Consider the following 16479-nt stretch of genomic DNA (forward strand, 5'->3'; position numbering starts at 1 on the left):
TTGTATCAAACTACAGAATCGTAGGTAATCAGAGATTCGTAGTAAAGTGGAAGCTCCCAGAAAATCGTAGTGCACAGAAGTTATATTGTGAATCAGAAATTTGTGGGAAGTTACCTTAGCGATGTGTAGCAAAATGGAGATTCGTAGCAATTTGGAGATAATTTATAACAAATTAAAATTCGTATCAAGTTCGTGGCAATGTTAAGTTCTTACTTTCTTATTCATTGACCCATAAGTACCCGACTCGTAACAAGGCGGAGTATTTTATAAATATGTATGTGTGTATTGTAAATATGTAGTTAACAGATCAAACCATTCGTAGAAGAAAATAGAAAACACATAAAATATTTCCATCACCACGTCTCACTTTTAAAATACACAAGTGAATAGTTTGAGCACCACAGCTAAAGTTCAAGGTTACAATGAGTCCCGCGCTGACCCGCCTCGCCTCCGGTGCGCACTCGCGATATAATTGTGCACCATTGTTAGTGCTCTGCTTACCCCCTAGCAGCTGCTGGGCGCGCGTGGGATTGTTTTGTTCAAATTATTTAAGATTTTTATTAAATCGTTGTACTTTTCGTTTGTTACTTTTTGGTATGGGAAAGGAGAAAGGCCATAGTATTTGTAATGACACTAAAAGTAAAAGTTACGCTATAAATGCATTCACTATGTCAAAGATGTCCTTTAAAGTCCATTTTAGGAAAGGAATTGATGAGCTGAAATATTGTTAGATTCGGTAACCGGCATTTCGATATTTAAAAAGTTATACTTGTTTGGTTTCTGGCGATTTCACTTAGAAAGTAGATGAGAAATTGGTTTTGGAGGTTCAACATTATTTTCTAGAAATATCCTGGTTTAAAAAGGTGTTGTATATGGAACTCGCGATACAGGAGGCTTTGTACAATCAGGCAAAATGAAAAAATGTAAGATATTCCGTCTTCCATTAAGTATATGTCCGTATCTTAGTTTAACCTCGATTGATATTTTTATTATTAGTTGTTATGGCGGCTGTACATCATCTGTGAAAACTTTCATCTATCTACAGTGTAACAGGGCGGCAGGACTCACAGGCGGACAGGGTAAGGAACCATACCCAATCGGAAATGTTAATCAAAGATTGCACAGAAAAACTTCAAAAGAAATAAAACCACTTCATAAATTTCACAGCGCATATATTTATCAATTACACTCAATATTGCATTTTGTTATATTCATATATTTTATTTTCTAACACATTTCTATTTATTTACACTATCACTAATAAGCACTCAATATGCAACAACACCGGTGGATACAATCTATATGGCTTACTACTTTAATAGTTACTATATTTTATATACGTATTTAAATACTATAGTAAGTCGACGGCCTGAATATTTAAAGGTTAGTTTGATTTGCACAAAGGCCAATTGTTTTCAGATGCCTATAATTATATAATGCTCTCTGCAGGCGTTGGCGAGGGCGTTGAGTTACGCTATAATGCAATATTATAACAGTTTTGTAAGCGTACAACGACTCTTTTCCACTAATATATTATTATTATTTCAAGAAGAGGTGGGAGACCGACCGACAGACCCCCTGAAGTAATTGTAATTCAATTCACTATGATTAACCTACACTTTTACAATATTCCTTTATCTACCTGTTTGTTATATGAAGTCTACGTATTTACAAAGTACAATATATATTTAAAAATTCTTCACAGTTAGCACATTTTTCTATAAGACTACTTTTAAATTCCTTTTTATTTGGTGTCTTTTTATTAATTATTTAATGGAAGAATGGCAAGTTACATAGGTACTACTGGAGATAAAGCTTGAGTGGGTTTTTAAGTACTTACCTTATTGAAAGATACATTGTTTAGTTTGTCCCTAAATCGGACACGGGATCTACAACTGTAACATCGAGCTTCAGACTGTGATCTACCATAAAGCGCCACGTAACTCAAAGGACGGCTTAACTTACTAGGTACTTACAATAACTGACACATCTATACATCCTTACAACTATTAATCTCTTTGCGGTCTATATTTACATAATTTTCATTAAATATTCGTCAAATCCTTGATCAAATCACTCCTTGTTGTCTCCATAGGTGTTGAAGTATCCAGCCCCGGGTCACAACAGCTTGGAGAAGAACGTGTTGGGCGCCGTCATCCGCGCGGGGTCCAGGATGCGGGGGTACGAGGAGCTCAGGAACGGCCTGAAGGCCACTCTGCTGGCCTCCTCAGTGGGGCTGGTGGTCGCTTCTTGTGTGGACTCGTCCTGCGTGTCCAGAGACGAGTCGCCATTGTTAGAGCTGCCCGCTCCCAGGTGAAGCTTTCTCGTGTGCTTCTTCAAGTCGAAGTTCCTGCAGAAGCCTTTAGCGCAAATACTACAAGTAAACGGCTTCCGTTCGTTATGCGTGTGCATGTGGAACGTCAGGTTATAGATCTGGTGGAAGGCTTTATTGCAGATGTTGCACTTGTAAGCCTTCTCCCCGCTGTGCGTCAGCCGGTGGTTCTTGTAGTTGCCCTTCTGATGGAACCCCTTCCCGCAGAACTCGCACACGAAAGGCTTGTACCCGGCGTGGATGCGCGCGTGAGTGTTCAGCGTGGACGAGCGGTTGAAGGCCTTGCCGCAGGTGAGACACTTGTGAGGCTTCTCCGACGTATGGATTATCTTATGTCTGCACAATGTTGATGCTTGGCGAAAGCCTTTCCCGCAAATCTTGCACACAAACGGGCGCGCCCCGGTGTGGACGGGCATGTGCCGCGTCAGGTTATAGTGAGCGTTGAACACTTTACCGCAGTCACCACACGCGAAGCTCTTGTTTTTAGCTGGAGATGGAGTAGGTCCTGTGGTTGAAGACACGGCGTGGTCTGCGGCCGGCGGGCGGGGGCTGGGCGGGCGCTGCACAGGGGAGGTCGGCGGCGGCGGCCGGGGTAGGTGCAGCTGGTGCGCGTATGTCAGCGACACCAGGTCAGGGCCGTAGTAGAGCAGAGGGTAGTGAGAGACTAGTTGTCGTCTCGCTGCCGGAATGTATTGCTTGAACGCTGAGTCTAGCAGCTGAGCTCCGTAAGATAAGAACCCCGGTGGCGGCGGAGGTTCCGGCGAGACGGACTTCTTCCGATCAGGTTCCATGAGCCGCGCGATGGAGAAGTTGAGCACCGGAGCTGTGGGGGTGTCCGGGGACTTGGCGCGCTCAGGGGAGGACTCCCGGGGACCCTCCGGACGAGCGGTCGACTGGAATGGCTGCATTGTTTAGTTTTGCGTGGCGTATATCTGTAACAACAAAAAGGTTGTGTTAATCGAGAGCGCAAATTTGTTCGTTTCATAAATGTGGCCATTGTTTTATAGATGAAAATAAATATAGCAGCTTTTTGACATTGAATATAAACCTACATCTAACAGCCCCTGTTAGACTGGTGCAATTAATTGATATAGGACTCGCGGTTCCATTAAAATAATAATTATAAACCAACTGCCAATACGACAAATCTCAATCTCTAATTGTCGCATTCACCCGGTGGGTGTGTCGGCCCGCCCGCCCGCATCGCTCGCGTCGTTCGCGTCGCTCGCGGTCACAAAGCTCGATCGACTATTGTGCTTGTTTTAAGTAAATTGGAAAGCGTCAGGCGTCGCGCCGTGGATCTGACGCCCTTATTCATAAACCTTGCGCTTTGTGGTATCGCCGAACATTCATACCGCGCCGCCGTCGCCGCCTCTCCGTCGAATCGTTAGACATTTGTATGAGTGCTTTTAAATCACGGAATTGGAAAGGTTAGAGAGCCTTTGAAGAGATTTTACGTAAAAAAAATGATTTTTATATTGATGTAGAATTAATGTTTTCTGCCATGTTTATGTTCCTACTGTTACTTAGTACGCTTGTCAGAGTTTACATTGAATTGAAGTTGTATAGTAAAAAAATTGAGGGAAGATAATAAAGAAGCATAACAGATTAAGCTATTATATTGAACAAGTTGTTGATTATTTGTAAATAAAACTGAATTAACTTTAAAAAATCATTTTCTGCAAATCAAATCAGGAAAAAGCGATCCAGATTTAAATAGCAAACAAACAAAACACAAGGGTCGCTTGTACCCTAAAACAAAGTGTAGGATCGTATCGGAGGGTTGCTGCGGCAATTAGTGGCACAATAGTGACGTAACCCGGCGAATATGCTCGTGCGGTCGCGAATACCCCGGAATCGGCGGCACTCGCGGGACAGAGGGACCCCGCGGCGAGAGCGGGCTGGAGAGGTAATTGTTCGGAGGTGGGCGGGAGTAGGTATGAATAGTTTTAATGATATTTGATTATTTGAGGTTGGGAATAGAAGATTTCTATGTTAGGCAGTAGGCAGGAGAGTCAAGAGATAGCGGAGCTGAAGGCGAACGTCTGGTATGAGAGAGGCGTCGTAAAGGAAAACATTAAGACTAAAATAGTATTGGATTTGAATTTAAGGCTTCTACAAAAGTAACAAAATTTTTAGATTCTTTGAAGAAATAAAGAACGAAACCCGACAGGTCTTACAGTCTTACAGTCAACTTGGATAACATTAGTATTACACGGGGTTTTTAGGTGGACAGTTAGAAATCGCCGTCGGCGAAAATTAAACTGAGTACATTTGATGACCGATGGAACATTAAATGCCGGATAATCTAAAACCCGGTCAAGTGCGAGACTTGCGACACTGAGGGTATAAATAAGCTAAAGACAAAAATTATAATTTCATCAAATTTATAACCGTACTAGCAGTTGCCCGCGACTTCGTCCGCGTGTTAAGAAGATAAGTTAAGTTACGGACTCAGTATTTTCATCTGTAAGCTTATGCTCGTGATAACTTCTAAACAGAATGGCGTATTTAGATGAAATAAAAAGTATTTTACTTCTAAATGAACTTCTTGACAGCAAATATACTTATTTTGATCAGGGTTTATAGCATAATGCGAATATACCTACGTATTCTTTGTAACGACGAAACAATTCAATTGTGTATCATAAAATAGTTATTGTATCTAAACTATAATAGTTAGATATGTACACTTGAGGACTTTTAAGAAGATATTAAAGAGATTTACAAACCTGTAGTACATCGTTATGTTCTATTGTCAATAGTTTTAGCAGCGTACGCAGGAATAAGTTTCCGATTTTACACCTTAGATTACAATATCGCATTTTTTTTCGGAACCCTAATATTTTTCAAAATAAATTATAGCCTATGTTCAGCGGGGATAATGTAACTTCTCAGCAGTAAAAGATTTTTTCATATCGGTCTAGTAGTTTCGAAGCCTATTCGTGTCAAACAAACAAACAATCAAATCTTTCCTATTTATAATATTAAGTAATAAGTAATAGTACAGAATAAGATGCTTAACATCGAGTTTCATTTTTAGTAGGAGACGGACAGGGTGACAATTTTATATTATTCTTAATAATTTGGGAGTTAACGATTACTTTTTTGTTGATACTAATCACTCTAGTAAAGCTAGTGTTACTACTTAATGCAGTATTCGCTTCTTAAACTATTACTTTAAAAACATATCTTCACATATCCGAGGTAGCTATTTTTTAAATCTATTGATTGACCATGTAGTGGTGAAAGTATCATGCGAGGCCTATGTCCATCCGTTGACTGAGATTTATAAGCTGATGATCAAATCACCAATTTTCGTGCCTTGGGACAAAACTCAACTGACTATGATAGAAGTTTATAATCATAAGGATACGAAGCAAAGGAGTTCGGAAAAAACTTTTAAATGATTACTTTCCTTCAGACAATTTTTTTTTATGTCCCGAACTATCAGTGCGCGAATCAATATTGTTACAATGTCCTCAAAATCTCAAATACTTCTCAATCATAAACCTACACATGATTAAAATAAAACAAACGTAGTTACCAATCAAAGCAGACTGGTATTATTAACTAACATTTCCCCCTACCCGTACCCAGGGCAAGGGAAAAATAACGGTAAATACATATAAGTACTATAAGAAGGTAAGTGCGATTGTTTTGTCAACAGACCTTTGTTCGGAAGCTGCGGAGAACTCTTGAGAGACGGTATTGTTTATAATGTTTATTGTTATTTACTTTATTGTGTTTTCTTTTATTGTTGATTGACTAGAAAAGGAATATGTTGAATTTATATTTTTTTAGAGTATTTATGCTTGAGATTTTTTGTTTGAGTCAAAGTAAGTTGGCACAATATTGTAACAAATGGTTTTTGTCATAAGTTTTTAATTAATTTGATGAATGAAAATAAATATAATTAACTTAAGTTATTATGTATGAATCTTTATTATTTCTAAATTGGATTCATAAGTTTCATCATTTGTGTATAGCTTCATTTTGTAGTTACATCTATACCACCCTTTTCTTTAATCTATTAAAATCGGACAGATTAAAAAACTACGTGTCAAAAGCCTTATCAACAATCCATCTGACTTCCGCCACTACACTTCATCTACCCTTCATCTCACATAACTTATCACCCCTAATCTTTAAGTCATCACCATCCCTTTAATCACCACTATCACCATTACCTAGATATCAGTTAACATCATAATTACTTAGCCTATCGCTTGTATAAATCGCATCGGATCTGATACAGCCGCTCTTTAGATAATAACGTGATAAGGCACAGACTCTTGACAAAGCTGCGTTGGAAATTGTGTTTTAAGTATAATAGAGAGAAGATTAAAATTACATTGTGTTATAGTTTTGGGTGATAAGTCCTTTTGTGAAGGAGGTTTTTGAGAAAGTAATGGACGAGGATAGCGAGATGAATCTTGAATTGCTATCTCTTTTTATTGAAATTGTCATATTCTGAATAGTACTGGTTTTTCTGCTGCACGGAATATCATTTTTTTAGCATAATTTTCTTGTTTAAAAGACTACATGACTATACCCACACGGGTATACCTCTTAAACTATTGATATTCTCTATTAAAAGAAATTCCGTGGAAATTTATGCATTAAAGGTAAGGTAAGTTTTTAGTATAAAATGATGCAACGGATTTGTCACGCGTATTTATCGGGATTGCCCGACTAGTTTCGGGAGAACCGGAGACTTTACTTAGATCGCGAGTTGAACTAAATACGAGTGCGTAATCTGTCCTCAAGAAACTTACTATGAAAATGGTAAGTTTTTTATTTTCTTGTCCATGGAAATTATATTCTGTAAATGTGTTTCTGTTATAATTCCTCATATTATTATAAAATATAATATATTTTCTCTGTGCAAAATGTAGTAGGTAGAGAATTTGTTAAGCTTAATGTATTTTGATATACACATTTTTTATATTCCTATATTCCTGTTTGTTTTATCGATCATTCAATAAATAAACTCTGGAGTTACGTGTTATTTAGTTAGAAGCACAAATGTTTAACTGCATTTTGAATGCGCCTGAAAAGCTTTTTGATTTTGGACTTTTCAGTATCTAGTTTTCACTTTTATTTTCTTCATATTCTGCACCTGTTTATTAATGTCTGCAAATCTCTATAACAAATACTATACTGTATTTGCACTCAGACATTTCAAAATACGAACCAATCGAATTACCATTCTGTGACGTCACTAAATCTACTCCCGCCTCTCGACGTCACTCGCGCTGACATCTGTCAAATAAACAACTCATTACAGTCCCATTGCGGCGGGAATCGAACCCAAACCAAACGATCACTGTTCCCGACATCCGTCACCTCTAATCCGCTAAGCCTCTAATCGGTATATCTCTCCCTTTCTATCATGTAGAGAAATATAAGTCTGCCTCCTTTTCAATTCGACAAAGGTCATTAGAAATAACCAGATTAGTTGGAGCTCTCGTGATTTGTTGTTGTCAAACAATTTGTTTAGAGCTGAGGGTGTGTTGGGGTTCTTGTTGCGGTGGTCTGTTGATGGCAGTATTAGGGGTGTTTACTATGATTGTGTGGTTCATAATTGAAACGCTATGATTGCGCGGAAATTGCTTATTTTCTTGTTAATAAAGCGTTTTCGTTGTGCGGTTTGGGTGCAAATGTTGTGTTTCTGAGTGTCATTATTATAGCCTTGCTGTTGTTATTGTAGCTGTTAGTATTTATTATTATTTACTTAACTAGCTGTTGCCCGCGACTTCGTTCCCGTGGGTAGAAGAAGATGTAAGTTATGATTTATACCCCTCCTGTTTTTTTTTCACATTTTCCATTGTATCTTCGCTCCTATTAGTCGCAGCGTGATGGTTTATAGCCTAAAGCCTTCCTCGATTAATTGTCTACTCAACACAAAAATAATTTTTCAATTTGGACCAGTAGTTCCTGAGATTAGCGCGTTCAAACAAACAAACAAACAAACTCTTCAGGTTTATATATTAGTATAGATTTGTTGTAAAGGTTGTAGGAGGCAGGTCATTATTAAACATTTATAACCTTTACTGTTGTAAATATTGAACAGTCAACAAACACTTACTTCTGTATTTGCATAATACTTAAATCCTCAATGTTATGTAATTTTGGTGCATATGAGCTGAATTTTTAATCAATTTACGTCTAAATAATTCATTGTAGAATAGGTTACTATAGAATAAATTACGCAAAATCTGTCTAATGATCGAGTACTTGGATCGAATTGCCCCTTGAAAAGATCACATCATTACATTTCACAACGAACCATCGATTATTCCAAAAAAAAAGACTTACAAAAACGTATTGAACCTCCTTTAACAAACTCACAGTCCTGTCATCACAGATCACGGTAGTTAACACTCCGATGGTCACATCGAGCCGACGTCTAGTGGCGGGGGGGGGGGGGGTAACATCGCGATTATGTCCCACTGAAGGAGCTTTGTCGCTTCAACATAAAGTGATGCCTGTCAACTTTATTAGAATTATAAAGCGTGAATTTTTATAAACGCTTTTTTGGTTACTGTAGAGAATGATAATTATTACAGGTCTTTACGTAAAGAGACCTACTACTGTACTACTAACGTACCTACTAATGTACCTACTAGTAGGTAATTTGATGAAAGGACTTAAAAAGTTTCTTTGTAAACTGTTTTCAAAGTAAACATTTAATATATTAAGATTTTTTGATAAAATATTTTATGTGGCACAGGAAGACACAGGGAGTAGCCAAATGAGAACAGCTTGATGAACTCTACTTTTGATAGATATTAGACACAAACAGACACACACAAAGCAAGTCTATGAATACTTTAAAACATTTATTTTTAGTACAAAACCTTATATTTCTGCATAACCACGCAAACGGCGTCGCGTGCAACTGCCAGTATTATAATATGATGAAATAAGTATTGAACGCCGAACTATAAAAAAACAATCATTCTAACTATAAGAATTTGACCGAAACAACATACAAAATCTTCACGAGACATTTGTAAAAGATCGATTATAATCCGTGTTACAGTAGCAAGTTTGTCATTGTGACGTCACTTCCGTAGGAACTGTCCGGGATGCCGGTGCTGGGATAATCCGGGATTACTGATGTTTGTAGACATAATACCATGTTTAACTGATCGCTACTTAATGTGAACCGCCCCCACGCCTTTTACGTGTGATCGGTGTGATGTTGTTAAACTAGGAATAGCTATCGGTAAACATGTTCTTATAATTTTTAATAACAATTTCTCATGTACCTAACGTGTATTGTATATTATCGATTCTATTAGGCCATAGGACTCTAGGACATACTGTGTGCAAGTGAGACAATTAGTTTGAGGAAACTATGACAAGATATATCATTGAGATTATCACAAAACTATGTAGTTGTTGCCCGCGACCTCGTCTGCGTGGATTTCAGTTTACAGTTTTCGGTAGTCTCCGTTTTCCGTTTAAGATTACTAATGATCTTATAGCTTTTACACATCTCTTCAATTTTCCCTTGGGAACTATTTAAAAAAATCGGGATAAAAGGTCAAAGCCTATGTTTGTTCTTTTCATCAAAATTTCATCCCAAACCGTCCAGCCGTTTTTGCGTGATTGAGTAACAAACATCCAAACATCCACATTTTCACATCTATACTTCTATGTACTAATATATAAAGCTGAAGAGTTTGTTAGTTTGTTTGTTTGAACGCGCTTATCTCTGGAACTACTGGTTCAAATTAAAAAAAAATTGTGTTGAATAGACCATTCATCAAAAAAGGTTTTAAGCTATATACTATCACTCTGCGATTAATGGGAGTGAAGATACAATGGAAAATGTGGAAAAAAACAGGGGAAATTATTCAAAAATTTCTAACTTATATTTTCTAATCACGCGGACGAAATCGCGGGCAGCAGCTAGTTTATAATATTAAGTAAGGATTGTCAGAGACGAGAAACAGTAACCAGTGCAAGTATCCTTAAACTTGATATTTATATTCAGGAGATTGTTGAAATATAACCTCCCAATTGAACCTTTAGGTTATATGCTTGGATTTTTAAGCACGAGATGCTGATGCGCTGACCCCTAATTTAAATGGAAAAGGAAAGCATTGCGAGAAATCCTGGTTTCTAAATAATGGAATCTGAAATCTCCAACCTATATTGAGCTAGCTTGGTGATCAATCGTCAGAGCATATGAAGGAAGAGGCCTGTGCCCAACAGTTCGACATTTACAGGCTGATATCAGCATCTTACAAAAAATTCAGCAAATAATGACACTTACTTGAGAAATGAAGTAGAATACACATGAAACTAAAAAAAGAGTTTCATTTCAATGTCTAACATTCGCGTAAACCTAAGAAACCACTATAGCATACACATAATCACAAACTTTTTGCATTTTCTATAAGTTCTCTCTTCCTAGCGTAGTGTCCGACGCGGCGGTGATGTCAAACCCTCGCCACAGAGCGTCACTTCCGTCGGAAGCTACACAAACAGATCGCGTCGGCTTAACAGACATTATGAGATGTTTACTGATCTAAGTTGTAAGGCTCAACACTTTACTTGTGTGACAAACTATTGTTACCTTTATGTTCGTGGTCAGTGCCGCCTTGCTTTCACATTCATCTCCATGCAAAATAAAATACTATGGAGGTTCCGCTTTGGCAAATCTTGTCACACGTTTTATAAACTTTATTGTAATAGGTAGCCTATAGGTTATGTGGCTGGAGTTTTGGACTTGCCAAAACAAATTGGTATTGGTAAGTCCAAAACTCCATTAGTCTCCAGTATTTGTAGGGGGATCGTAGTAGGTACAGAATATGGCTGAAACCATACCGGTTTTGTACCTATATTTACGAATACATTAATCTTTATCTTTACGAAAATTCTGCAGTATGTGACAGCTGATCGAGGAAACAATAACAGGCTTAAAACGGAAGCTACGCTGTAATCTAAAGCTACGATCACAGAAGGTAATGATAATAAGGTATAACAAATCTTTAACTATCATTCCTTCAGTGCGACACAAACAAACAAGTAACAGACTCAACACTAAACTCCCGTCGGAACCACTCTGTCTACACTACACACCGAATCCGGGATTATCAGAGGATTTACAATCGTTTAGCGTCAACGTTTAACTCGCCCGACTCCCGCCCATTGTGCATCTGTTAATGTTGTGTGCGCGGGCGCAACCAGCGTAATGCGGCCTTTTTTGTCCCTGGACATAATCAGTACGAAAGGAGAATATTACTAATAGGTTGTAGCTATTTTTTTTATCTTTTCACACTTCTACACACCCGTTAGTTTTAAACTATTCAGTGCCAGACAACTTATAAACAAATTAATATATTATGCTTGGAACTTACACACATTTTTCACGAATGCGCTTTATTTATTTTAAGAGAGTTAAACAAATTTTAAGTATCTTATGGGTAGCTCTTCTTTTTCAAAGACTGCATTACAAAACGATACCATTTTTAAGCTTTATTAATAATATTCGGAACGGATTTATATTTGTCGTGGTGTTCCGATCCTCCTTACTCCCTGCTTACTTGTCCTTGAATGTAACCACAACTCATCACAGTTTCAGCCCATTTTCGTAAAACAGTTTTACTCTAATCTCTCTCATTACATATGTTAAAGGGAGCTACATTTCAATTAACACCAGTAATGCCAGTTGCGGGGGCGTCACGCCGACACCCCATCGTGTCGCGCCGGGACTCGAACTCGGTCCCGCGCCAATTACAACCAGCAAATATTTAAGCCGCAACTGCGTGGACGGGACAATTGTTAGAGTTCTTATTTGTTTGTATTTGCATTTGATTATTCGCTTCGCCTAGTGATCTGGTCCTCAGAGACCCGTCACCATGCGTGATATGTACTTATTAAACAGTATTAATATTGATTGAACCATCGAAACTATTCGATTAGAAATCTAAGTACAGCACTTAAGTAATTTCAATGAGAAATACTTTTTTCAAAGCCGTTTTTAGTAAAACTGCTTTCTTTTATGTTACACTCGTAAGTATTGCGATTAAGTATTAGAAATAGAGTTGCGGACTATCTCAAGTAGTGATTATTAAAAGATTTAATGTTTCTTTTTATGATGTAACGAAACGAATTCTCATGTGAGTGTGTATCTAGCACTAAATGTCTATATAACCATTTCGTGTTAGTGAAAAAGTGAAAACTTAAAGATTTATATCGCGGCTAGAATTCTATCACCATTGTTCGTTCATTGGTAAATATCTTGTTGTTCTTATTACATTTTGGCGGCTCTTCATTTCTAGTTTCGACAGAAGTACGGAATAGTCGAGATGAAAAAAAAACTAAAAAGTTTAACTTTTTCGAAAACTTGGTTTAACTTCAAAATATTATTTTTATTTTGAAGTTTTTCATAAATTGTGGTGTGCATTACAAAAAAAAAACATCAATTCCACTGTAGGTCCTCATTCATTCTAAGATCATGATTGATTCTACCAAACTCTACATCATTTATGTGATACGTTACTGATTTATTTGTGACTTATTTAAATAATATGTTTTGTGCTTTTGTCGTATAGGTGCTTGACCGAAAACCAAAGAATTTGAATTTGAATAAGCATCAAAAGTATATCTCATTACGCAACACTCCCGGCTCCCGACACAAACAATGACATCAACACCGATGCGTCTCCTCACACTAATTGTCACAAAACCCTTATTAACCCTTCGCGAGGGTGTCATGATCGTCGCCGGATGAGTTCACACCTAATGCTGGCTAATCATACAACAATGCTTAATGTGTCACCCTCCACCTGAGGCGCAGGTGAGGGCGGAGGGCAGGAGGGCAGTTATTAGATTATCCCTCACAGACCAACGGTTATGTTTTGTGATATATTTATAGGGGGGTGCAAGCAGAAGGGGAAGGACTAAAACATATTATATTCACGGTTTAACGCGTCTGCTTGCTGTTGATGGATGTTTTCACACGTTTTTGTTTCTGTTTGATTTTTTTCTAAGTTCTGTTTCGTAGTTAAGAATGGTTGTTTATAATTGCGTTGCCTTATTGAAGGTTTTCATCACAATATTAACACAATTATTTTTCTATAAAGATTTCTTGAGTTTTTTGTTGCCTATTTTTTGTCTGCCACTGCGTAATCGATTTCGTTACAGAATAGGTCTGGTTGTTTCCTACCTACCTACCTTTTTAATGTCAAATCTTGATGTTCAAAATGGATAATGGTGTAAAAGGGGGCGGGGCCTTTACTCTTTGGTACGGAAAATAGAAAATCAACAAAACTTTATCTACGCTTATCTCAGTCGATATTTCCTATTTGACTAAGTACCCTGAGAAGAAATGTCGAAACAAACATGAAACTCACTCTTGATGAAGTTTACAACATATTGTAATACGTGGTCGTAATTAAGCAGTAAAATTGTAATTAGTCGGTGTGTCAGACATAATACGAGGCAGTACATTCGGTGAAAGATGATTAAAGTGAATATCTAAAACCCGGAGTAAAAATAGTGTGCAACTACCTACCTACGTGCTAATTTGATAGTCTTGGAGAAAGGTGAATCGAATGATAATGGGCATAAATTAATCCAATACTAAAGTGGTTATTAAGAGGCTATTTAAAAAAATAATGCATTGATGACTGGCGAGAAATGGCCAATGATCGGGTAAAGTGGCACTCTCTCGTATCAGAGCCCAAGGCACAATTTGGGTCGCTGAGCCAACAGAGTAAGTAAGTATTAAAAACAATATGTAAGCCAAGTGGAGAATCTCCATTCGGAATCAATCCATTTTGAATTCTTTTAATAATATACGATTTCTAAAGCTAGAAGTAACTTATAGATGGATTTAGTTTTTTTTCACCATGTTTGTTCTTTTAATATCTTTAAGAGATTCTACTGCGTCAATTAAAAGTAGAGCTTTCTTTCGTTATCGTTTCGATGTTAGATATTAGTTACCGACACAGATGTAGATTTGATAAAGAAAATGTATAGACGAAGTATCTGACTTCAAACGTATTTATACACTAGAATTTCAAAATTTAATAATAGGTATTTGCAAACAGATTTCGAAATATTTGTTGTTAGATTCTCCTGTAGGTTTCGGAAATTGGGATTCTGAAAATTATTATTTTTCTTTGAAAAATATTAATAAAGCACGAACCTGAAAATTGCTAGATCCCAGTCCAACGTTCAGCAGCCGGCGCTATCCATATCAGCAGCAACTGAACAAATACTAAACAACTGTGAAGTGACAGTCCATCACTAAGTGAGCAGCGGAGCACCGGTCATTGCACTGAACGAAAACCAAAAAACTGGCCAAAGATGGCGGTTGGAAATTCAAAATTGGTGTGACGTCGGAAAGGCGCGCGGCAAGTGGCCGCGGCAAACACGCCCGTCCCGCGCCCCCGCGCCCTGCGCCCCCGCGCCCCCGCGCCCGCCGCGCCACTCGCTGCCCAAAGGGCGGTCGCCTGCTTCAATAATTCACGAGCTGCACCAACTGCGTCGCGCCTCGCGCCTCCCTCTCGGCTCGCCGCGCCCCATATAACGCTCTCTCGCTCATCCGTTGCGCATTTACTACATTTAATCGTACTTCCCTCTTGGTCTTACTGTATCTGTATAAGTTTGTCTCGCTCGCACTCATTAGGCGGGTCTCGTGTCGTGTATTATGCAGTGTGTTTGGCGAACGTTTTATAAGGTTTGCGCATCGACATACAGAGTAGTGCATGATGCAGAGACAACCTAAATATTTTTTGTGTTTTTAGCAAACGCGGTATTTTTTTTCAAGTCTGAATGTTTGTGGAATTATCTTTATTACTAAAACACTTTCTTATTCCACAAAAGTGCCCTGGAGAGTGTTTTTGAGTAGACACTACTTCGTCTATCTGCAGTCTACATGGCGCATATTAGAACTCAGTTATAATTGTATCAAAGAATATATTTTAGGCACCTACTAAGACAGGCTAACACAGGATAATCGGCGGCACCTTTCACAACCTCAGAGAAGGCAGCAGCAATGGTCGATTGCTGCTCTCAAGACCCCTTACAGTCGTCTTAACAATTTTTGCCCAGAGGGTGTTTGGGTTATTTCTCTAAGAGGTAACGAAAACCCTCAGGTTTTGGAGATGATGACCAATGATAACGAAAGATTTAGTGGCATAGAGTTACAGGGATGAGCGCTTTTTGAAGGTTTCCGGCATAGAGTGATAAGTCTGACGTGGATATAAAATGAATCATTAAAGACTCATACTACTTAAGTGACCTGAAAATGAAGTACTTAGTAGCCTAGTTAAGTAAGTATTAGATATCAAAGTCTTTAATAAATATTGGAATTTGGAATCACACATTCACCAACTTTAAAGATTAAAAATCTTTAAAGTTTTTCATATTGAGAAATGTTGAATCCGTCATACCTACTTACTTATATATCAAGATAATACTGGTATGGCCAGGGGGGACTGAACTTGAGACCACTATAATGATAACCCTACAAACATTTTCATATATTTTAAGTTTTTCTTCTTATCCTCTTTTGGTAGCAAATATGTGATGTGACCCAGATTGGTTTGTGGTCTAAGCGAAGCTAGGCTCGTTTGTCGAAAGCGTGGTTAAGGGTTACCTTGATCACCCTTTTAGGAAAATAATTGTTATTAATTAAAAATAAACCCTTAGGAGCTGATGGTAATAAGTGTAACGTAGTCGCAGTGCAATAATTTTCAGCACAGTATGGTTCTTACTAAAGTAACTTTTACTACCGATTATTTTTGCAGTTTCGTATCTAAATAGGTCTCGCCTGACTAGCCTGAGTGTATCATTAAGCCTAATGAGTTCTTATTCAGTCGTGAAATTATTAGTCTTTGCCCACAACTGTTAGTAACTATTCTAACGAGATTGTGTCGCCCATAGATGGCGGGACTATCTCTAGTGCTGCCATCTGCAAGTTTATTTAAAGGTTAGCAGGCATATGTCACCGTAGCTGATCTGGTAATTCGCCGATAGATGTCGCTGTATACGATCAACGAAAACATGGCTGCTGCATTTGTATTTTCGATATGCTAGGAGTGGGATTAAGATCTAGTTTTATATAAAACGCGTGATTAATTTCATAAACTTTTAATTAAAACATAATGTATTACAGC

General features: G+C 37.9%; 1 protein-coding gene across 1 annotated transcript; it reads right to left on the reverse strand.

Moving 5' to 3' along the window:
• Positions 1 to 1591: 1591 nt before the first annotated feature.
• LOC113496139 (fez family zinc finger protein erm-like) lies at positions 1592 to 14739 on the reverse strand. Its single transcript, XM_026875264.1, has 2 exons — positions 14505 to 14739; positions 1592 to 3264 (listed from the first exon to the last, which is right to left on the reverse strand). The coding sequence occupies exon 2, from the start codon at positions 3238 to 3240 to the stop codon at positions 2119 to 2121; it is 1122 nt and encodes a 373-aa protein (XP_026731065.1). The 5' UTR covers positions 3241 to 3264; positions 14505 to 14739; the 3' UTR covers positions 1592 to 2118.
• Between the last annotated feature and the right edge of the window lie 1740 nt (positions 14740 to 16479).

This window comes from Trichoplusia ni, chromosome 7 (assembly GCF_003590095.1).
Source record: "Trichoplusia ni isolate ovarian cell line Hi5 chromosome 7, tn1, whole genome shotgun sequence".
NCBI lineage: Eukaryota > Metazoa > Arthropoda > Insecta > Lepidoptera > Noctuidae > Trichoplusia > Trichoplusia ni.

Bases quoted from the DNA above. Each gene is read 5' to 3' on its own strand.
- LOC113496139 (XM_026875264.1), bottom strand. From the start codon at position 3,240: ATGCAGCCATTCCAGTCGACCGCTCGTCCGGAGGGTCCCCGGGAGTCC.